This window comes from Zosterops lateralis, assembly GCF_965231275.1.
Source record: "Zosterops lateralis genome assembly, chromosome: 5".
Classification (NCBI taxonomy): domain Eukaryota; kingdom Metazoa; phylum Chordata; class Aves; order Passeriformes; family Zosteropidae; genus Zosterops; species Zosterops lateralis.
In genome coordinates this window covers 44,316,219-44,341,379 of record NC_139766.1, presented here as the reverse complement: position 1 = coordinate 44,341,379, position 25,161 = coordinate 44,316,219, and the positions used below count along the sequence as shown (strand labels likewise).

Below are 25,161 nucleotides of genomic sequence, written 5' to 3'. Positions count from 1 at the left end.
GGCATGTGGAAATATAACAATCATTGGTAAGTAACTAAATCCTTACAGATCATATCACAAAACGATTCTTGCATTCGCAAGAAAATAGATGTCAGCTGAAATAGTTATTACATTTTTTAAAATATGTAAGCCACATTACTTTGAATCATTGTAAGAATTATTACCAAAGTAATTATGTCTATGTTATTTTAGCTAACAATTGCACCGAAAGTTATTTTGAGAGTTGAACTAAGAAGTACAGTGCTCACCATGTGAGGAAATAGGGATGTACACTGTGATGAGTAACATCACTCAGAAAGCCCAAATACAGAACAAGTAAATGCTACATTCCCCAGAGCTCAAAACCTCTCTGCAGCCACAGGAAAGGCAGTGTAGGTATCACTCATTTTCTGATGAGAATTCAAACACGCTCCTGTGTGGAGTTACAAGGAGCTTTACGGATTGGGATGCAGTAGGATCAAGACATGTAACTTTAGAACAGCTTGTTACCAAAACCATAGGGCAAATCCTAATGAGCACCAGAAAATAAATAGATGAGCCTTTCCGTGTGACAAAACTGAAGTTTATTGGGAAAAAATTCAGACCTTGCCTGACTGAGCTAAGCCATATAGTGACCCCAATAAAGCTCCCAAAATCCCACATCTTCCATGAAGCCTTAAACAGAGGCATAAAAATCACAATCCAAAACACAAGAATCATTATGGGTGTGATGACCAAGTACAGCTTTTCTACTTGACAGCAACAGTGCAACTCCCTAGTCATGGAAAATGAATGTTAAGATGCAGGAAAGTCACAGGAAATACACAGAGTCCCTAAAAACTCTGCAGAAAGAACAATATTGATAAACATTAATGCAGAGAACTACTAATATGCTCACACAGTGGGGCCTTTGTCAGTAATTAATAGGATGCAGAAGGTGTCAAGGAAATCAGATCACCCACTTTTACTTCTGCTCACCATGTATTTTGTTTAGGACTTTCAATTTAATTTTTAGCTGAAGTTATGAGATAGATAGATAGATAGATAGATAGATAGATATAAACAGAATCTGCCCTTCAAAACAGCAAAGACTGAAATTTACTGAGGAAGTTATAACTGTAGGCTGTTGACCTCAGCAGATTTTTTACTTTATTTTGTGAGAAACATTTACTTTTAGTAATCTAGACAAGCTAGTGACTTGAGAAGGAAATAAAAATTCAGCACTTCACAACTCTTTGCATTTTGGTTGCACACACACCTTGTTTGAAAGTCATCACCCAGAGCTCATGGGGAGCAGACAGACCTCCACATTTGAGGGACCTATGCCTTAAATGATGTGTTAGATCCTGCAGGCACCCCAGGCCACAAACCTGAAGAAGTTCTTCTCTCCTTACTGAGGGAGTGAGCATTTAGGATCTGGTGTAAAGCTCCCTATTACAGGAGCAACAACTATACTTGTCCTTTTAGACTTTCTGCCTTCATTCCTGGCATGTGAAATTATTGAAGAACTTTTTTTTTCCTAACACACATCACACAGACCTGCATGTGTCAAAACTCAAATGTGACACTGACCCTTTCCATTTTTTACTGAATGTTCCTCAGTTGACAGCAGTTGGTTTAAATATTACTTATCCTATCTATACAGACACAGACATTTACTAAGCTGGTGTTATTAAACCTATGAGCCAACTGATTCTAAACCAGGTTAAATACGGGTAACATTTATTTTAGACTACATTTATCTAAATAATCATCAATGGTCAACACAGTCCGCAGCTGACTTTTGGATTAGCAGTGGATAAAAGATGACATCCCTTTGTCTCAGCTCATGGATCTAGTTATAAGAAAATTTCAGGTAGCAAGGACCTGACCTTTGACTGACCTGGATTTAGGACTACTCTCTGCTGAAGTGTTAATAATACCCAATAGTAAGCAGTCCCTTGCCTTTTTCTTCACTTACACATACATAGAACAAACAAGATTTCTAAGGCTGATTTCAGCAAAACACTTTATCTATTGGTTTCTCAACCTGATTTTCATAAATAAGCAATTTGAATAATTCTTTCTAAAGTCTCAGCAAGAAAACAAGAGTATTTAATATTAACTGTTTGACTGCTGTTTTCTCTGGAGGAAAACAAACACTTCCATGCTTATTTGGCTTTTAAGTTACTGACTTTGCATTGCAGACAATGGTTTTGAAGCAAAGCCCTCCTGTCCACATCATCTTCCTGTTCTGGTTTGGTAATAAAATCAGTGCATTGCATCCGAGAGCACCAGAGATAAGTGGGGATGTTAATGCAGAGCGACAACCCAAGGGAGCGTGTTTGCACAGGATGCCAGCCTTGCTAGGGAAGCCTCTGCATGGAATTACTGACCCCAACAAGTCGCTCAGAGCGTCACCCCCCGCTGCAGCCAGCACTCAGCAGCTGGGGACAGCCCTGCTGAGGAGATCTGGGTGAGGGAACAGCAGAGGAGATGGTGGAGTCAGCTCAGTGGCTTTTTTTAACTCAGTTAATTTTGGTGACAGTGACTCGGGGTTAGGAAGCAAAAATTATTCAAGCCAACTTCACTGGTGAAGTCAGCCTGTCATGAAGCTACAGAAATATTACAATAATCTGGTTTCAAGAGGCAGGAAACTCACTAGAAATAAACAAATTAAACACTACTAGTTTTAATAACTAGTAGTGAAACTACTTAGTTTCACTACAGGGGAATGAAGAAACCTAAGTAAGGAAGTTTTACTGCTAAGTACTGTATCTTTTCTGTGAAGAAATTGCAAAAACTGAAATTATAACATGATCTTTAGTTACAGTGTAACTGGATCACTGGTTGTACTTCCATGAGTACTGCCACAAAATCATGCGAAGAGAACTGCTATCTGAGTTACTTCTTCCAATTATCTGTTAAATTTCCAGACTGAATAGATGGAGAAGTGGCAAAGTATCTTCTGCCTTCAAAATATATGAAGTCTTGTTGCATTCCTCTGATGCTTTGGGCAGCTTCTCTAGAAATATGACAACCATGCAGAGGTGTTGCTAAACTCTTCTCCTCCCCCAGTGTCCTTCCCACTCCCTGAGAAGGCTGCTGCAGGAATGACTTCTCTAAATACTAATCTCATGTCCTGTGTACTAAGTTAATACTTGCTGCATAAATCGATTCCAACCCTTACAAATGCCAGCCAGCAAGGGAAGGCTATGACACATTCAGACTTGTGAAGATATGAAGTGTAGTAAAAGAAAGAAAGGTTTTGCAGATGCAAGTATTCAAAAATAGGATATATGTCAGAAAGGAGTATCAAAGAACAGAGACATGAAACAGTCTTCAGGTAATAAAACCATGTCAAACATAGCAACCAAATACAAACACCAGAATAAATTTAAAATCTTGCTTTGCAAAATGTTAGTCTTAACTAACTTTAACATAACTGAGTCTTAACCCCCTAAAATCAATCAAGGTGAAAAGTACTATTTATAAGTGAACTAAAATATATTTTAATTACATTCAGTAACTGTAGCAAACTGGGTTTATAACCTTGCATATCCACCCTCATGTTCTAGTTGTGATGACACCACAAATTACTCTTGTGTGGACAACATTTAGTTACACACACTGAAATCTAAATCTTAGTTTCTCTTTAACTGGATACAACATGATCTGATTTTCAGTGATGGATTTACTGTAAGGCATCTGCTTAATTACAGTTTGACTTGATCCTTAGTAAGAAGTGCTTTTCTGGGTTTATTAGGTTTCTGCTTTTTTGTTTATTTGGTAGAGATTTTAGGGTTCCGTTAGTCTAAAATAAATTCAAAAATAACATTAACAAAATACTCACCACTTATGGCATCAGAAATAATGCTTATTCTCACAGAATAATTTGCAGAGAGGTCTTACATCCAGAGGAGATTTGTGTGTGTGTGTGTGTGTGCCCAAACAGATTAATTCCCCGAAAAACCCACAATTGGTCCAATTAAGATACAGAGATATTTTTAGAGCTATTGGGATTTTGTTTAAAGGGGTCATCTTTATTTCCAAGTATATAAATGCTATCAAGAGATAGAGAGACATCAACTTGAAATTACAGTAGCCATGTTATGGCAGTGTTCCAAGCTGAACGTCTAACATTAGTTTATATCACTATATTGGCAAAATTAGCACAGAAGTTTTCTAAAGATGGCAGCCAATGCACTTCATAATCCAACATTATCCCGCAATTCTCACCTCTTTGGGGAGCAAGGAAATGAAGTCTCTTTGAAACTGGGGCTCTATCACCTGCATCATGTGTTTTACTTGTGTTGGTTCACAACTATCAATGAGTTCATCTAAAGCAAGTAACTTCTCAGGTCCGCTCCAGCTCTGCAAGGGAAGAAGAAGAAAGAAACAGTGAGCATAGTTTATCAAACTGGCTTGGTTTTTATCAGTAAGTGCCACTGCTGTGCCAATAAGGCAAATTAAGTTTCCTCATCTAACTATATACAAGCATATAAAAAGCCAGGAGATAAATGCTCATGCTAATGACACAAAAATGAGGAGTTAATCAACACAAAATATTCAAAATTACTACACTAATTCATAAGCTAAGAAAGGATTTGTTATACGCACACATACAGATTGGCAATTAAATAGATAATAATATTTAGTAATAATAATTGAATTAATTAAGCTTCTTTTGAAGTTGATGAAATCTACACACATGCTACAGACAACAGAGGGGTTGCAATAGAATGAACTCCCTTTCTTTATTGTGCATTCAAGTGAGATGATAGCTTTTAACCTTCATGTTTCATCTGGTAGAACAGAATCTTGAAATAAGAGGAAAGGAAAGTAAAAAACTCTCTTGAAAAGTATATTAGCTTACTGTCTGCTTATTACTACAGTGTGTCCCTAAGTGACAATGTTGTAATTTCAGAATCCTGGCTATAAACCAATGCATATTTTGTAAGTATCAATTTACACTTGAATAAACAGGGAATTTTGATTGGTAAATTTCTTAGTCCACACTTTTACTAATGGGTGCTATAAAATTTCAAGATTTTAATAAGGCACTCAATTGGGAGCATAGCAGATTAGGAGCATCATTTGTAGGAAAAAAAAAACTTAGTAACTCAATATACTGAGGAGCTAAAAGTCCTGTCTTAAACTCATCTGTGTTCATCAAAGAGCTTTGATTCATTATGTGAAAACAATTTAAAGAAAAAAAAATTATAGGAAAAAACAACAGCTACTGCTAGCTGATTTAGCAACAGAATTAGAGCACAAATAAAACCTTAGAGAGAAAATGAGACATCACAGTTTTTGAGGGCAGATTCACATTCCTATTCTCGAATGTCTTCTAGAGTGACATTTACAAGTAAATTAGCACATACAAATGATATTACAGTTACCATAAGAGGCTAACTGAAACTTAAAAAAAAAAAGGGCGAGATGGCAAGATACATAGCAGATTAATACAGAAATCTAAATTGTAAGGTATCTCAGGATCTTTACTACCCATGCTCTAAATTTCAGTTCCCTGTATTTGACTCTGACAATTCACTCTGGTCTCCACAATACTACAATGTTTGTGTACTGTGCAGTTTCTGCAGAACAATGAGGCATGTGAAGAAGAAGGTGGAATTTCTGAAAGTGAATGCAAAGCAGATAAATACCCAGCTTTACTCAATGTAGAAAGATCACTGTGTTGCATCATTTCTCCCCTAATTAAAACATCAAAATACTTGAAATGTCACGAGAAGTATCATTCACCCGAACAGTGGCCCAGGGGACCCTCAGGTGACCCTCAGGGCAGTGGAGGTGGCTCGGAGCTGCCCCATTTATGGAGCCAGCACTCTCTGGGACTGCTGTGGGAGCAGCCCTGCACAGCAGCTGCCTCACCCCAATGCCATGCCCTTGCCCTGCAGCAAATGTGTGCCAGGTGCTGGACAACCTACCCTAATGGAGGAGGAAGTTCCTGCCCTGAGCCTTTCAACACACTGTGGGCAATTGGTAAAATGGTTTAAGCTAGCAAGAAAACATTCCCATGTATATGCAGTGTCACCACAGGAGATGAGGGTTTTCATGTCTCATACCCAATACCTCAGAATATTAAAAAACCCCAAGACTGTGTCAGCCAAAGTTGCAGCAGTGCTGTTGTAAACAGCTTTTATTATAAATTTCTTTCAATAGAAACATTTGCATCACAGAGCAGTTCTCCATAAATCATGCACTGAAGAACTGTTTATCTCACCAACTTTCCAACTGCTGTTTGTTTCATTAACCCACAGCTTAGCTGGTGTACAAACGTTTGCAGTCTTTAATCTCATCTGTCAGCTGTGTTTGAATTTAGGAGAATTAAAAAGAGGGAAAGTAATACTTGTGCTACTTCCTTATAATATAAATTTTCAAGGTCAGTCTACTCTTAATTTGTAAGCAGCAACATTTACTAAATTCGAACAACTCTACCTGAAGAGCATTGTTTGCTGCTGTGGCAAATGTTCCTAGCAGTTACCAACATGTTATTGATTAATAATGTCACCGTATGCTATCTTAATCTGTAACTCTCTTAGATCTAGTTGGTTTTGAAAACTTAATACAGATCAGGACTGAAAAGGGAAAAGATTCAAGAAAGGGAAAGAGTTGCTATTGACTAAAAGCAGAACCCTCTTTTATCTGTCTGTCATCATTAGGGGATGGGTACAGGCAGCCTCCTACGGAAGCAATCAACTGCTACAAAATGTTGTCCCTAGGACATTGTCCCCTCAGACTTTCACTTAAGCAAACAAACCTCCAGCTACAGTTGGTAAGGGGTCTCTGAGGGAAATGTCTGGCATGGAAAATTGGGAGGAAGCCTTGCCAGATGAACACAACTGTTTGCATTAATGAAGACAAGACTAGTAAATTCTGTTTCTGGGCCCTGTAGCTTGATCCATTTGCAAGAAAACTGCATGTAGCTCATTAGGCAGAAAGGATACAGAGTGACTTTGTGGCTTTGATGAGAAACAATAGTGAACAAATTTTGCAGAAGAGAAAAAGTAACAGCGTGCCAAACAGTTTGCAAAGTTTCAAACCTTGTAGATGACCAGAGACTTTTGAGACAGGTGGCCTCTTGACCAGACACCTTGGATTTCCAGGTGTCCAGGCAATTCCCTTTCAGATTCAAGATCCTTGTAAAGAATGTACCAGATCTTTAAAATACTTCTGCTAAATTGTCCTCCTTAGCTTTCCTTGTCTTCAAAACTGAAGTTTGATTTTAATGAAAATTAAACTAAAGCTTTTATTGTGGGCAGGGGTTTCCTCAAAAAAGGCAAGTCCAGGATTCATTCACATAGCCCTTGGGAAGACAGCAAGGCCCACTGATGAAAGGGCCCTGTTTGAATGACTTCAGAATCCTAAAGAAACTACCCCCTCTTTCCTCATTTCCTCAGGAAAGTGTCGATTTGTCAGCCAAAGCCTTTTGGCTGTTCATACCGTTTCCTCATCCAGTAAAGTAGCTGCTGCAATGACAGCACTACCCACCTGAAAACTATCTCTTCTTTTCCCCCTTCACTACTCTGGGTAAATGTCTTACCTTTCTTACAATCAATTTAAACCACATCTTTGCTGCTTCCATAACTTCCACCTCATACCTTCTGTCTGACCTGCCACCTGTTTTTTTTTACCATCATCTGTTTCTGCACCTCTCCTCTTCCATGACCTGCACACTTCTATTGCTCAGCTTTCATCTGCTACCTTCAATTTATACAATTACAGCATGTAGCAATTATATCCTTTTGCTCTAATAGATATATTAAGGACAATCTGTTTTAAAGAGTTTAACTTCAGGGAGCTGTTCTCTATTACTAAATTCTGTTAATGGAGGTCTGTCATTACTGAGACCTGCAGAAGGTCTCTTATTGAGCCTGCTTCTGTCCAGCTCTTGGATCAGTTATCAAAAACCCTGCCATCCCTCACCTCCAGGGTATCTCAGTCTGGATAAAAATAGCACATAAGCACTGAAAGAAACACCATCTACAGCTGTAGAGCTGTACAGCAAGTAGTTTGTCACATCAGGAGGGATTCAGGAGCAGCTGGAGCTGAAGTCCCCTCATTAACCCATATCAGAGTCCCAGTCCCCAGTCTGGTCCCCTGGGACAAACACTTGCAGAACCTGTGATGGACTTTGTCTAGAGGAGCTGTGACTGGCTCAAACCCTACATCCCTGCTATAGGTTGGATAGCCTAGAGTTTCTCCTGAAACCAGTTGAAATTTGTATGTAACAGAACTGCCATGAGAGCCAAACCAAAGGGAAAGATGCAGGGATAGGCAGAAGATCTGCTGTAAGTCTGCAGGACTCCTCTGATTCTGAAACAAACCCATAATGGTGATACAGCCAAGAGGGGCATGAGACTGTAATGCAGATCCCTCCAGAGCTGCGTGTAGGGATTGCACAGAAACTCCAACCCTTGACCCAGCCCCACCACAAGACACAGAGCAGAAAATGCTGCAATGCTGGTTATGGTACAATCTTTACTGCCTGCTTCACATAAGAGGTGGACTACTCAGCTGTACATGTATTCATTCCTGAGTATCTTTGGAATGGAGAATGGTAAGCAATTTGAATTTAGGTGACTATTTATGTAAAAAAAAAATAAAAAAAATAAAAAAAAAATAAATGGTACTCTTGCCAGCCAGATAAGGCAAAAGCATTTTGGACACTACCTAAACTGCTGTAAATAAAAAAAAAAAGCTTCCAGTTGTAGGTAAAATCATAGCATTCACTAGTTATTCAAAGTGATAGTTTCTATTAGTGTGTATGGAACAACTTTTCAAAATCAATTTTCCATCAAAATGCCATTTTAAAATAAATTACTTAAATACAAAACCCCAACAACCTAAGTATGTTTAGTAGGAAGAATGGAGAGCTTAGTAATTTTTAAAGCAAATACCAATTCTGAACTTAGCATCCAGCTTTTTTTTTCCTTATGGCAAGCAATTTGGTGACTTAAAACTTCTTGTAAAGGAAGAAATTTTGTAAAGATACACTTGGACACTGGGTTTTAAAAAGTCTTAAAATGGACTTTAAAAAGACCTGAGGTCAAGAGCCACTGCAAGCCAGAAAAAATATATAGACCTTTAAGAAATTAACTGGTTTGAATCTAATAAAATGCCTTTCTATTCTTCTTTCCAGACTTCATTGAAATCCATATACAACTTAATTTTTAAAGGGAAAGTGCAACTATACAACTGTTTCTCCCTTCTGCAGTATTTTGTTACTTTCAAAATAAAAGGCTTACATCAACTATAAAACATAACAAGAAGTACATATAAAAAGTAAATTTAAAAAAACCTTAGAGACCATCTTAAGTTTTCTTAATATTTGCAGAGTGGTCTTGATTTTATCTGAAAAGATAACACAAGAGAAGGACTGGAAGCCAATGAGTGTCCTCAAAATAGATAAGTATCACTGGCCATTGCCAGCTTCTATGCCAAAGAACAGTTTTACCTGAAACAGTACATATGTCCCCTTAACATGTCTCTAGAAATCTAGCTTTAAAATTAATTGGAAATATATTTTCATATAAAGTAAGAGAGCTATTAATCTGGACTAGCGAGTACACAGTACACAAAGCAAGTTCTCTCATTCCTGTTTCTCTACAGGCAAAACATTGTATTGCAAGAATGATGCTGCATGTGCCATTTAATCCTGCCCTTTGGGCAGAGCTCCATCCCCTATGAATGTGCTTTTATTACTTGGCTCTTTAAGACGTGCCCCTTTCATGAAACTCATGTAAAAAATAACTACATAGAAAAAGAGGAGGCAAGCAGATGTAACACTGAGATAGAGCTACGTGACTCTGAAAGCTTTTCATTCAAAAGTAAGGGACTCCCTTTTGTGAATACAATAAAAACTACCAGTGACAGACGTGATCAATAAGTGCTGCTCAATGATCTCCAGTTAGGAGAGAGAGGCCCCACTCTCTCTCAATAGTATAGATCAACACTTAGGCATTTAGTACTGCAACTAAGTATTTGGACAAGTTGAAAGTATCTAAACATATATGTATTAAAACATGTTTTCTACATTACACACTGTACACATTTGTCTACATAGGCAAAATTTATAGACTACTTATCCTAAACAAACAGCCAATAGCCTTGCTCTTACTGTCATGGGTGTCTGCACCACTCTCTCAAACACTTCAGCCTTTCCTAGTCTTTTTCAAAAATACCCAAGTATCACTATCAATCTCAGGTAAAATATGCTACATATCGTCAGTAACAAAATAGTTTTGTTAGTACAAGAGCTTTAACATTACAAAATGTTAAAGTACAATATAATATTATGTTACCATATATATATATATTACTATCAAATCTGATTCTTAGGTGTTAAAAAGACAATTTTCTATGAAGTCTCAAAAAAGATACACCACAATAATTAAATGTGAATATTTTAAAGAAATTGAATGATGTGTACAAGAATCTTAATTTCAAGCTTCCACTGGTTTAAGCAGATCATAAATGTGTAAAAATAAAGAGGAAAGAGGTTCTACATTATTATTTTAATATTCGGAACTGACAGTGATTGAGATCAATGGTATTATGTGGCAGCATGAATCAAGCCAAAAGCACACTTCTGCCTGCAAAATTGCATGATAGATACCTGTATCTACAATATTGTTCTTTTATCTTTGCCTGTTACAGTAATTGAAACAATGCCTGTATTTGTTAGTTGCTCCTTTTGAAAATGCTTTTAGAAGGAATGGTTTATTAATCAAGATAGGAAGACATAATATTTCCATTTTTCAAATCAATGACTAAGACTCATCCCTGCTTCTTAAAAATACAGAGTAAAATGTTAAGATCTCCATGGTACAGGTTTTGGAGGTAGAAACCTGCCCTGAACTTTGCTTGTATTAACATACACAAAATTGGATCAGGTGCTCCCTGACTGGTGAACAGGTAGATTTCATTTTTAACCTGTGCAAGTGGCCCTGTGCAGGAAGCATTGTCCTCCACCTCTTTTCTGTTGTCCAGATAAGTAATTTTTAGGCGATGCTGAAGGCATTTTAAAGATAGGAAAAACCTCTTCCTTCCCTCATTCCCTTCAGCTGTGTACACATGTGCTGGCTGACATGTTCAGTACACAGAGATCAGTAAAAATACACACTGAGTTTCCTTTTAATCTATTTTTTATAAACTTTTTCTTTCTATTCTTAGAAGGAACCAGACTTGTGACGAATCTAGTGCTATAACTGCACTGAAGCAAACCATGCACCAAAGCTTACTAATCTCAAGTGAAAATGGCTTGGGGCCATGTAGGTAGCTCTTACACATTGGACAGACTTTGCAGAAAATGTGAAAGCATTAACCAGGAAGGATTATATTATTAAGAAACCAGTTAAAGCTGTTATTTTTTGCTGAAACAGGGAACAATTATTCCTTAAAGCTGATGCCCATTTGTCATTGCAAGAGAACACAATCAATGGCAGAGACATTCTGAGATGTATACGGAGGAAAAACGCTACTGAAGCACTTCCTTCATAGACCATGAAGGGAGAGCTGCTTGAGATGCTGACTTCTGCAGGCATGGTTACCTGAAACATCTTCAGCCATTCCTGGAGGCCTGAGGGTGGCTGCACAGATGTGATGCGGCGCCGCTGCTGTCCCTGGCCATTGGCTGCCCGCAGGTCCCCAAACGTCGTCGGTGTGGCCGAACATGGCACCAGCCCCGTGGTACTGCCATACAAATGGAAAGCGACAGCCACACGTGAAACACCAAGGAAAATTCACAAGAGAACTAAAAAATCTAGTACATAATTTGCAATTATTACTTAAACTCTTTAGCTTTGTGCAAAAGCATTAACCTGAAGAATTGTTCTGCTGGTCACTCAAGAGGTCAGTCCCCCATGTGAATAATTCTGCCTGCTTGTACCACTGCAGTGCTTGCCCTCCAACTAGGGGAGGAATTTTCACATTTCAAGGCTGAAAAATTATCACTCTCTTGACTGGCCAGCAAAGTTGTGTGTAAAGATACAGGTTTACACATTCCTTTCCTTCGCAAAGTATTTTCTTTCCTTCTGGGCTACACTGGTGCCTTCTGCCTGGGGATGTAGGAAGCCAGATCTCAGAGTTCCACCTGTATGTGAAATGCGCTAGTGCTGCTTTATCTCCAAAGAGAAGGGGGAAAAAGTATTTATTTTTAGATTTTAATATATTTTGTTGACAAAGAGCTAGTAATATCAAGCACTTCTAGTGGCTTAGTGGTCTGGAATTGGGCTTTGAAATACTCTATACGGTCTTTTAAAGTTTGTGTGTTGATGGAATGGCACAGGAATTAAGAGAGGGGTGTGAAGTGAAAGGGGAAAAGGAGCCAAAGGTGCTCTCTGAATCACAGTTTGATTTTTTCACTCTGACATGTTAAAAACCAGCTCATTCATATGGAATGGAGCTTTTAAAAGAGCTGGGATTAAGCTACTATTGTGGGAGTCTAAAGAAATACAGCTGACTGTGTTGTCTGGTTTGGGGTTTTTTTGTTTGGTTTGGTTGGTTGGGTTTTTTTTGGTTTTGGGTTTGAGAGGTTTTTTTGGTTTTGTTTTTTTTACATAATGTAAAGTACTTCGCTCACAGAATATCAAAGCTGTATTCCCCAGCAGGAAATATGGAACCCCAGCAGTATTTGCACAAGCATGAACATTTTAAATATAGTGTGAGACTCCAAAAGACCCTCGGCGTTTTTGTAGGATAAACCCAGATTTTTAGTAGGCATGAGCTTAAAGGGTTTACTGATTTTTCAGTGGCTACAGGAATAGCTTTAAATGATGCAAGGCAAGTTCATTTTAATATTTACCTCATTATGCTCTACAAATATTTCACTCTACTCTTCCTTATTCTGAAGGACAATCATAGCATGTCCTAACATTTACCCAAACTGGTCAAGAAAAGTAAAGATTGGTTTGAGCAGGCCTATTTTTAACTGTTCATTTTGCTGAGTAATAACAGAAACAGAAGCTGGTATGAAAACACTGTTTCAGAGATGAAGGATCCTCTTAATGGCATTTGTTTACTGACTTTACCTGTTATATGCAAACAAAGTTCATCAGCTGGTCAATTTTAGAGTGCCTGATCCTAGGGAAAATGGAAACAAGCAGGCACAAGAACTGCATCATTTGCCTACATATTATTTTGATAAAACCAAATCAAAGAGTTTAAGAGAGAAGGATCAAATGTTATTCTTTTATGCCAATAACTACTCAAAATCCAAGTAATATCAGTTAAAAGTATTTTTTAAATCAAAATGTGATTTTACAGCTTAGTCATTCTAATCACCTGCATAGAGATCCAGCACAAGGCCTATCATTCAAGGTTCAAAATAAGGCACTTGAAATTAGCTTTTATTGGTTCTGAGCAGTATGTAGCCTTGAACTTGCCCCAGTAGAACAGTTACACTTTCTTCTGCTGTAAACTAGCTCTCAGTCAAAAACAGTTATTCAAAACAGGATCTAAAAGCTGCTTTTCCTTTGACCTGAGATTAAACCACAAGATACTTGTTCGTGCTTCATTTTTCCTCTATGTTTTCATTCCCCTGAAACAACAAGTCAGGTCTCTGAGGAAGCTCGAAAAGTCCAGCAGTTCCTCTGCATCTGACAGACACACTCGAGAAAAAAGACTATTTTCTTTGTTGCTGAACCGTTTACTCTTCTGGGAGTGCAGAGAACTCAGTAGGTCACCTGAAGAAATGGTGGCCAACAAGAGAGTCCTTCCATTAGACTGACTCAGAAATCAGAAGATCTCACCTGCAGGCTTGGGTGGATGTTGAAGCTGCAACAAGTGCCCCACAGCAACAACACATCACCTCCTTTACTCTGCTGCAGCATTTACACATCTGAAAAGCAAGCCCAGGACCTGCTGCCTAACTTTTCACTCATCACCCGATAAACCTCTTTCTTAAAGGAAGAGAAATAAAATATAAACTACTTTGAAAGAGCCATCCATGACTGAATACTACTGTAGCGTGTTCAAAAGAAGTGGATTTCCAGAGAGCCTTGGGAGGCAAATGCAACACTTATGGAAGGGACAATGCTTATAGTGGGGAAAAAATGTAAAATAGTGTAAATTCAAACAGGATGGGAAGCAGTGTGACATCGAAGCACAATGGATGTAGTTACAATGTAGTTATGGCAACTACATAGTAAGAATGCAGTTGTAAGGTGTGCATCCACAGCCCTGCTCTGCTACTGCTGCTCATGGCTAGGAGTGCTTTTCCCCAGATGCACCTGAGGGGAAGGGCAGCAGGTATTTGTGTTTCCACACAGGAGTAGCAAGGAAGAGGACCAGAACCCGTAGTACCTTCACACAGTGGATAGCAAGCACACATGTGTTCCTGTTAAGATCAGATGGTCTGCTCTGCCTACATGAATTTCCATTATCTCATTCCTGTTACCATAGCAAAGTGATACATTTGATCACAATTTTAATAGTCTTAGGGTTTATCGTTATGTCCCTTTTTAAATCTGATTGACTTTATTCCCAAGAATGCTCCAGCCCTCAAAAAGTCTCTTAAGTAAATGGGCATGCTATATTTAGAATGAAACACAAACCTCAACTGGAGAAATGCAAGTCTGGCTACTTCATTAAAACTCATCTTCAGTTCACGTAATTTAAATTAGCAAAGCAATATACAAATGCTGATACCACCTCTTCTTTGCTTTACAGTGTTTTACATTAAGAGGAACTTAATTAATCAGGCTCGGCAATGGGAAAGACAGGATATACGCAGGAATCAGGATCCAGTGATCTGTCATTGCATTTAATTACCTTGTGTATTCTGAGACTTTGCAGGGTTTCTTTCCCAGAGAGAAAGAACGGACCTCGGAGCCATGGTCCAACTTTCTCTTCATCTGCAAGGTGAGGGAAAAAGAGTAACAACACGGATTTAGTTATACAACCAACCTTACTTATGTGTACTTCTGTAAAATTAACACATTTTTACTTTCTACTTTTATACACAATTTGAAAAAGTTGACACTCATAAAGTTACTTAAAGCAGCATTTTATTTTCTAAATTCAACAATACTTGATACATGTTTTATAGGGTACATGTATATATTATTGCTCTTTTAGGGTCCAAAATCTATTGGAATTATATTGTTTTAATTCCCAAATTGTGAAAAAGTGCAGAACTGCGTTAATTTATTTTGTGATGGTTTATTCACTAAACTGTTCCCTCTCTGTCCTCGCAGGAGAGGAGGGAAGGAACTAAACCAAAGCCCTAGATTCTTTGTGTTAAGGTTCATTGCTTAGTCTCTTATTGAAATGGTTAAATTTCAGGTAACCTGTCTGCATTATAAACTATATTTATTTCAGGGGCCTTAAAAAAAATTAATGTATCTTTTCTTTTGTCTATACTTTTATTTTAAAGCTGTACATTGAAGAAATTTACAAAACTGCAGTAAAACTGACTGGGAGATTAAGCAGTATTTTTCCAAGAAGGGTAAGGATGAAAAACGCTACACCCCAGTCTCGAATGTCACCCGCAATTAGATATGATCAAAACCAAATAATGAGCAGGGCAGCTGCTAAAAGGGGAAGCCAGACTGCAGAAATTACCAAAGAGATGGAAACCAATGAAAGCCATATTTATCCAGGCAGACAAATAGAGATTACTTTCTACATATTTGGGTAATCTTTAACCACAGACTTTTGGACTAAATGAGATATATGTGTGCCAAATGCAACTTCTGAATTTTTGCTGGTTTTCCTTTTGTTTTTTTGAGACGTGATACACCACAACAGTTTATCCAGCTGAAGAATGTTTACTGCTGTTTACAACTGTGAGCTGCAATATACATAAACTACTTGTATTACATTTGAGACTTTAGTATAACCATTTGCTTCCTTTTTTTCAAAATTTCATGTTTAAGACACAGTTTAAAAGTTGGCATCTTTCTTACACAACTGATTTGGTATTTTAAAATGCTGTATTATAACACAGTTATTTAACCATTTATTGTACCAGTCTATCTACCTAAAACAAAACACCCCAAATCCAACAGGATTCTCTAAAGCTTAAGGTCCATATACTTTTGCTGTGATTATGGTTATTTATACTTTTAAAATACCCTTAGATCTTGTGTTCTGCCACTGAAGATCTTGTGTTGTGCTTCATTAGTGCTTACACAGGAAAGCTAAGGCTTGTTTTTACGGGAACAGCTACAGCACAGGCAGAAGAGCTTGCCTTGTAGCTGTGTTTTCTTGGCCAGCCTCACATGGGACACTCCACAGCATTTCAGCAGACAAGCACTGAGCCAGAACCGAATCACCAGCCTCACCCTCGCTGCCTCCCCACGCCCCAGGAGGAGCAGCTCCCCCCGAGAAAACCAGTTGCAGGGATCACTGAAAAATAATGGATCCCCATCTTTTATTGCTCTGCTAGGTGGGTGAGGCATCAAAATTACTGCAAGCGTAAGTAATGTGTTTGAGAATAAATTTCAGTATTTGATGACAGACTTTTCAGAAAGGATTTTTCCTGTTCAAGGGAATTTTTTATTTCCAGCTTGCCTTTCTGAGACATTATCATCATCGTATTCCTCTTCTGCTTCTCGTAAGAGGGAGATGCAGTTTTGCAAAAGCACATCATAAAAATAAAAAGTAGGAAGCCTACAGCAGAATAATCAGCTCTGGTGATTTATTCTTTTGCCTTAGCAAAAAAACCAATTTACATTATGTTGCCTAATAAGGATTTCACCTGTTTCTTTGGGCTAGGATTTTTTCAGACATTTTAGGCAACTTTCACATGGGGTCCATGACTTTCTGTATCTCAGAAGGTGCTGAGTAAATAGATGGTCAAAAATGCCGTTTATCATAGGAAGAAGATAAAACTTTCTCTACAGCAGAGAGAGATCTAGTGACAAGGTTCAGAAATCAGTAAGATCTCTGTGCAACCAAAACACGGAAACCGTCGAGCAAACATCCCTCTAAACATTTAATTCCTCGCTAGGAAAACACAACTCCATCAGGCAACGTTTATTTATCAAACTAATCGAGACCGCAGCATATAAAAAAAAAAAAGAATTTAAAGGTATATATATATGAAGAATGGCAAGCAGGGGCAGCGGACTGCATTCCGCATCGCCGCCCGCCACCCAGCGCTGGCAGCGCTCCCCGGCAGCGCCGACTGCAGCCACGGCCGGGCGGCAGCCCCCGGCCCCAGCCCCGGCCCCGGCCCCTGCCCGTCCATCCCGGCCCCCCCGGGGAGGGCGGGGGAGGCCACTCACTTTGTAGAAGATCATCTTGAGGGTGCCGTAGAAGCCCATGGTGTCGGCGCGCTTCCCCTTGCGCGGCGGCAGCGGCGGCGCCCCGCGGGCCCGGCGGCCGGGCAGGCGCTGGCAGTACAGCCCCTTCTCCGGCAGGTAGGTCACCGCCTCCCGCGCCGACATGCTCGGGCACGGCGGCGGCGGCGCTGCTCGGCCCGGCTGGCGCTGCCCGGCCCTGCCCTGCCCTGCCCTGCCTGCGCGCAGCGAGCGCGGCTCCCCGTGCCCGCCCTGCCCGCCGCCGCCTCCGCCCGCCCCCCGCGCCCGCCCCGTCCCTCCCTCCCCGCCCGCCTCCGCAGCGGCGGCGCGGCACTGCGGGATGCGCGGCCGGGAGGGACCGCGGGCCCCGCCGCCGGGAACCGCCCCCGCCCCGCGCACACGGGAAAAAATTAAAAAAAATAAATCCAAACCGACCCCAGCGCTGCGTGGGTTTGGGGCTATTTCCCCCTTTCACCTTTCCACAGCCCCCCCCGCCCCCTTCTCCCTCGCTCTGTTCCCTCAGTGCCGCTCTCTCCGCCGTTTTCCAGGCGGGTGCAAAACAAGCTCATTTCCACTAATTATAATTATACCATCGCCCTCGGCGAGCCTGGCTGGACTCGTCCATGACTGCATTTCCGTGGACAGACGCAAATTAGTCCTTCAAAAGTGCGGGTAATTTTAGAATAATTTGAAATGCGCTACAGTTCTGCTAGAGAAAAAAAAAAAAAAAAAAAAAAAAAAAAAGATGCTGAAATACCCTCTATTGGCTAAACAATAGAATAAACGGGGTTTTGAAGATTTAGGAGTTGAAAGACGCGAATCCAGGAATTATATAATATGCATTGGAATCCTAATCCGGAGCAGCGGCAGGAGCGGGGTTTCCCCAGCAGCTGGAGCAGCCTGGAGCACACACACTCCCCTCTCCCATCCAAGGCGGCTCTCGGCCGGCACACCAAGCCATCTTAGCTCGGGCTTGACATCCCACGCAGGATTCTCACCGCTATTTCAGTGAAAAGCACACGGAAAGCCCTTGGTAATTGCTAACTAAAGAACGCTCCTTTTTTGGTCATTGTTCACATCAACAGATCTGTCCAGTTCACCCTTACGGCTCGATTCAAGGGCACTGAAGTTCCTGACATACGGCTGGGCTCTCAGACAGATACCTGGGACCGGCACAGCACCAGGCAGCTTGACTTTTTTAGCTTCTATACAGACAACTCAAGAGACTTCAGCTTCAGGAATTTTTCTTTTTTTCCCCCCCCCTCGTGGCAAAGTTTTCTGCCCAAGTTCAGAACAGAGCATACCCTGAACATGATCTGAAGCTGCAGCATTCCCCTATAATTTTCCCCAGGTGCAGTGGAAACTGGAGATGCTCAGCAGCCCCCCAGACCGATGCACTCAGAAGGAAGCATGAAGTCCATTCCTACTGACCTGAGGGGAAACCATCTTCTTTAGGCAGTACAAAAAAGGTTCTACCTTTACAGAAGACACATCTAAAGGAGTAGAAGCACTTTCTGTAAAACCCATTAGCTTCCTCATTAGTACTTAAAAAAAATTTCTCATATTATTGCTGAGCAATATTACTTAGCAATTGCAAAGTGTGGCAGGTGTGATAAGGTGAAACCACTACCCCCACAAGCAGAGATTCTGCCTCTCTATGGTTTTCGGTATCTCCCATCCAACACTGAATCCTCACAGTGTTTTTCATCTCCCAGTGAAAATGGTTCTGCCCATCAAATCTTGGCATTTATGCCATTATCCATTAAACTGCCTTGCTGTATATTTTATGAGAACAAAATGGTCTTGAGTTGACTTCATACCTCAGATATGAACAGAGCTGTACATATCCCAGGAGACTATTACTGCTTTCCTTTGCTAGCACATCACATGCAAAGGGGAAGGGGGAAAAAAAAATCACAGGCTGCATATACATGTTAAGTAATCACAGGAAGCAAATTAATACTCAAATCATCAGAGTAAGAAAGAATTTGAACATTATCACTGTACTTAGAAGTACTTTATGCACTTGCCTAATGCCCTGTGATGCTTGTAGCTAGCTCTGCTCCTTCTCCCATCAGTGAATGCACTCTATGCAGAGGGGGCATGATGGCTATTCTTGCTCCAGCACAGAAACGGGAATGGGCAGGAAATCCCCAGGGATTAGCCTCTCCCCCAGCCCAAAGGCAAGTGTAATCTGACAGCATGGCTACATGGCTAGATTTATCTTTTGAACAAAATGCGCTTCAGAATTAAGCAGTCAATGAGTTGAATAATAATTAGAAATTACTATTTTCCTCTCTTTTAGAGTACTACTATTGCAGATTACTTCTCTTTTGATCATGATTGGCAGATATTCTCTCATGGTAAAAAAACCCACTGACTTAACTACTAGTCACTTTGCCACAGTCAGGACCCATGTAATAACCCAAACAATCATTTGCTAATGGTAGAAAACTTGGTATGTCAGGTATTTATTCTGCACAAAAGGTTTGGGTTTTTTCCTAATTTTAGATACAGATATCACAGACAGAGATGACATTTGAACAATGACCATCTCTCATCTAGCAATCTGCCTTTCTCAGAGCAAAAAATAAAAATTGCACATGGTTATGGCTCTGGCTCTCAACTTTTGAATATTTTTCTCTGCAGTGGTCCCACTTTTGATTCTCCACAAATAGAGAAGCATTCCCTCTTATTTCAAACTAAGTTTGATAGTCTCTGGGTAACTGCAAAATTATTCTAGTTGGATGTCTGCTCTTCCCCAAAAAGCCTAACCACAGCCCAGGCTCTCCCTAGTTATTGGGAAGAACATGCTCCACCAAAGGCCAAGGCCACCTACTGTTAGACTCCCACTTCTAAATTCCTGTCTAGAAAGGACTTTCTCTCTCTCCCTTGACATTGAGAACCACCCTATCCTCAGAAAAAAAAAAAAAAAAAAAAAAAAAAAAAAAAAAAAAAAAAAAAAAGTGTAATGAATGCACCACACTCTCCCTTGCAGGAAATTAATTAAGGTTTTGCAAAAGTAATGTGGAACTGAGTAACCTGGGAAGACTGAGGTCACAGAGCTTCACTCTCTGCCTTCTGGGAAAATCCAAAGGTGGAGGAATAGGACCCAACCCTGCAGGTGCTTTTGAATGCCTGACAGAAAGTAGCAAAGATGGTACATTCACTTACATCTCTACCAACATTTGAAATAATATTTACTACAGTAACTTAATACCCCAAGAATACTTGATGGCATAAAGTAAACATTCATTACAAATTAAGGTACACTGAAGTAGACTACAGTTTAAAGCAATGTTAAGAAAAAGATCAAAAATTACCATGCTTCTTTCCCTGTTTGGTATATATTTAATTTCAAAGGTTGGTCTTACTTTGTTTAAGCTAACAATAAATTTTCAAGTTCTTAAAACCACAAACAACAATTCATGACATTTAGAAAAATGTCTACACCAAAATTACATAGTTTTCAGTGGACACAAGTCCAATCTTATTTCCCGTCAGTACTGCCAACTCTTAATTAAAAAAAATTCACAGCATCCAATTCTTTTCCTGTTGGCAACATTTCTAGCACCTTTACCAGTTTGTCATGTGGCATGCTGTAATTAAGACCGTCTATTACTTCTAATGAAAGACTAGAATGAATTACAGAAATCACCCGCAGAGCTATATAATCCCCAGAAGAACGGAGATTACAGTGCAACAGACCAAAGAAACAACAACATTTTTTGTTGTTGGGCTTTTTTTTTTTTTTTTTTTTTTTTTTTTTTTTTTTTTTTTTTTTTTTTTTTAGTTGGAGAAACATTTTTGAGTGGAGAGACTACAGGATGGTCTGGCTGTGGTAACGGCCAGTCAGCATTTTGAAAAAACACTGGTGCTTAAACCAGGGAATGCAAAAACCATACTTGGCATTTCACATACACACATATGTGTGTTGGGAGCATAATGTGTGCAGGAGGAACTGTGGAGCAATATGGTTTGGTATCTCCATTAATATTGGTAAATGCATCATTCAAGACAGTGCCAGAAGGGATTCTGTGTACTCTGCACATTTAGCAGACGCTTAGCAGACTGACTCCTTTAGAAACATTTCAGAGGGATTTTTGTGTGTTGTCTAATAGGATTGCGGGGTTTTTTCTGTCCAGGAAATCAAACATCCTAATTGGGAGGAGCCAAATCCTTTGCTGTGCAAGATTTACCCTGGACACAGTGAAGATGACCCGAGAAGAACGGTCATGCTTAGTTGTTTTTCCCTTTCTCAAATTTGGACCCACTTAGGCTTTAAACACTCCCCTTCTGCTCGGTAATCTAGTTTGGGCAGCTGCAGCAGCCAGCACTTTGTCTTCTATATTCGACCTATTCATCCAACTACATACTTCATTTAATTTGCCAAATGCTCCCATTCAGGCAAGAATCTGGCCCCACAGAGAGGTACTTCTGCCATCTGCTTTAGACATTTAACTACAGCTCAGCTTAGGACACCTACATTTAAAACCCTAAGTTCCCATTCACTCAATGAGAAAGGCACATGCTAGAGTCCAACATGTGTAAGGTCTCAGAAAAGGAGAAAAATATTCCACACGATAGCAAGTGTTTAACATGCTTCAAAGTAATTCAGGGTGGGCCTTTCCATTACAGAAAGGCACTGCTATTATTGTCAGATCTTTTTCTCTTTGAACTATCATGAAATTAAACAAGTGACCCACTAGGATCATAGAAATATCACATTCTCACGTTTTCTCCCAGTTCAGTTTGGGCTAGGCAGCAGCCTTACAGGCTACAGATTCAAGATTTAGTAGTGTGCATCCCAGTTGCTGAGCTGGAAGTATTTTATGGGTAAATTCCAGATCTGTGGGCAGGGTGAGACAAAGGTTTAGCACACTCACCAGCTAAGGAAAATGGGTATGTGCCTAAGGAAGTTCAAGGGTACAGTGTAGGATGCACCCATCACACAGGTGTAACTGTGTAGAATATACCATTAGTATTGACGCCACAGAACAGACCTGAAGAAATTAATTTAGGTGCACCAGTTTGTGACCAGCAGCTGCTACATTACAGCTATAAGGGAAGAACAAAAGCCACTTGGCTCCCCAGAATCAGTTCAGATAGAAGAATTTCTGCTCAATTTATTTATCATGTGTGTAGCAAGTTTACAAAGGTTCACTCCTGCACATTTGCCTCAACATAGTTACAGGAAAAATTTTACACTTATTATCATGTGTAGTTCAAGTGTAGTACAAGCAATTCTGGAACCCTGCAATGTGCACTGATCAGCAGCTTTATGATAAATGACTTACTTTTATAATACTGATGAACTTAAGTTTCAGGAGGAAGTAGTGAAAGCAACAGTAACTCTATTATGGGAGGAAGGACACAGAGAGGAATTACATTAAGTTGCATGAAGCCTTCTAAAGCTTACTTAAGTGGAGTGGAGAATACATATTATGAAGTATGATAGGTAATACTGAACTGTTTCACTAACTGTATAATGTTTCTTGGCAAAGCATTTTGAAGACTGCTTTCAAAATGAAATTCCCCACACATGATTATCTGTGATTTTCATGCAAAGTACGGTACTGCAGTCAAACAAAATTGTAAAAAGACTTTAAGCTTTGTTTCTGCAGGGAAGGAAATGTCATTGGTAGCAAGTGAAAAAAATCAGTATTTATTTATAAATCCTGATCCTATTAGAATAGTGTGAACTTTGATTACAAATACCATTTTAAAGGTATACAGCAGAAGTATATAAGGTATAAATCTCTATAGCAGAGATTTCCCATAAACCACTTTCTTAAAATACTTCCCTTTAAAAAAATAGAGTTCTAAATACATTGTGATAGAATTCAAAAGGTGTGCTAGTTAATGGCTGAAAAAATAGCTTTGAAAAGGATTTAAACATGAAGTGTATCTAACAGATATCAGCATTGGATGCTTATAGTAAACTTCAAATTATGTTTTAAGAGCAGGGACATTTCACAGACAGGCTTAATGTAATATGGCATCACTGTGTCTCCAGCAGAGCAGAACTCCCCTCTGAAGGTCATACATCCTGTCCTCTTTGCTGGTTCCCTGTAGTTGGGCACAGAACTTGCACCATATGCTTCGATGCTTAGGTTATTTTAAAGGAGTACAGCCAAAGCTGTCATATGCCCAATAATGAAAGGAACAAATCCATGCTCTCTTCCTTGGTGATAACACCAGCTTAAGATGTCCCAGTCTCAACTGCTCATTCCCATCCCCGAATGGTTCTTGCCCTTATTTCTGCAGGAACAAACATCTGTAGAAGCACCCTGTCAATCAGATTCATTAACTGATGGAGGGTGAAGAGAAATGGGTTTTTACCCTTGGGGTTTTCTTTTTTTCCTTCTTTTAGAACTAGTTGCTAGATTAAATTTCCACCATGCTTTCACAAACAACTGAGCCAGCAGAAGAAAATGAGCAATTCACAGGCAGGGCACACACTCCTTGAGCCAGCTACACCACTGAGAAAAAGGTATGAGGAACTATGACCCAAGTGTCCCATGCAGAGAGGATAAGCCTATTATTTACACCTAGAGGCATCACTCTCTCAAAACTATAGCTTCACATGCATTTAAGCCGGAACAGCTACTGGGAAGAAGAAGAAGAAAAATTTAAAAAAAAAAACCAAAAAAAAAAAAAAAAAACCAAAAAAAAAAAAAAACAAAAACACACCAGCTCCTGCACTTGTGGCTGCCCTTGGCCATTCATTTCCATGCTTGCATCACCCTCTCAGGTGCCACCACAGCCTTAGTTGTATGGCTCTGTGATCAACTATAGTGGCAACTGACCTCGAGTCACCTTTTTGCTAAGCTATTTTCCAGCCAGGTCAGATTCCTCATCTCCCTTGCTGCACAGCCACACACACACATCTGTGCCTGCACAGCAAGAGGTACAGCCCACTCCCTCCTTTCTAACCTCCTCAAGCCCTCACAAGAGCTACCTTACCTTGAACACTTGCAAAACTACTGCCCTAGGTGAAAAGGCAAGGAACTGCAGGGTTTGGGCTTTGTCCTCCCAACCCAGAGGATTGTATTATCACCAGAACAACTTATCTGCATTGAAAAATATACTTCAGTCTGTGATAAATGGAAATGGACACTCAAAGATTTATCACAAAACAAGCACAACAAGGTGAATCACAGGCAGGGGGTATAATGCCAACCTTCTTTAAACATGTCGCATTGTAACTCCAGGAAGCTTGTCTCATTAGAACTGTATATCATTTCACTGAATAAAACCAACAAAACCAGAACATTTTTCTTCCCACAGCATTTTTCTTCTTGTTAAAAAGATAAATTAAAACAAAGTATCAGTGCAGCTAAGCTTCCTGTTGCTTTTAATTCCCCATGACAGTAACCACATGCACGTTTCCTACACAGAAATATATGGTTTGTTTTAAAACTAGCAATATTAGCATATAATAAACATTTTTTTCATACTGCATATTCATAAGGAGCAGAGTTAAGGCTGATAATCCAACCTGCACTTTCACATCCTTCACTGCTTTCTGTGCAACAGGAACATTATGAGTTGCTTTTTTGAGTTTTGTTTTTACACAGTATTATAAGATTATTCATCTTTCAAAGGAAGAAGGTATTACATACAATACATCTTGCAAAACATTCTCTAATGGCAGCAGATCTTCATAAGAACTGCGACTCCATTCATTGTGCTCCTATTAAAGTTAACTGTGATCTATTTATTATATCATTAAACTTAATATATTGTAAGATGAATTCTATTTATAGATGCAATAATAGCTGTGCTAATCACTCAAGTTCACATTGAACCGGGCTGTGCTTCTGAGTCACAGCAGCGGTTGCTTCAGAGACCAAAGGACACTCCTAAATTTCCTGGAGCAATGACCGTCCCTGTTACACACTGGCCAAGCCCCAGTGGCCCCAGAGAACAGCCC

General features: G+C 39.7%; 1 protein-coding gene across 5 annotated transcripts in view; it reads right to left on the bottom strand.

Moving 5' to 3' along the window:
- The window catches only part of FBXW7 (F-box and WD repeat domain containing 7), a 176,497-nt gene that overhangs the window by 16,102 nt on the left and 135,234 nt on the right, over positions 1 to 25,161 (bottom strand). For 4 of the 5 annotated variants that reach the window (XM_083862053.1, XM_083862051.1, XM_083862052.1 and 1 more), the window contains exons 3-5: positions 14,752 to 14,834; positions 11,532 to 11,673; positions 4,198 to 4,332 (exon numbers count right to left, since the gene is read on the bottom strand). In XM_083862053.1, coding sequence (XP_083718179.1) covers positions 4,198 to 4,332; positions 11,532 to 11,673; positions 14,752 to 14,834 — 360 coding nt within the window. Of the gene's footprint in view, positions 1 to 4,197; positions 4,333 to 11,531; positions 11,674 to 14,751; positions 14,835 to 17,210; positions 18,145 to 25,161 lie in introns of those variants that run through there. The other variant, XM_083862056.1, reaches the window with a different exon arrangement.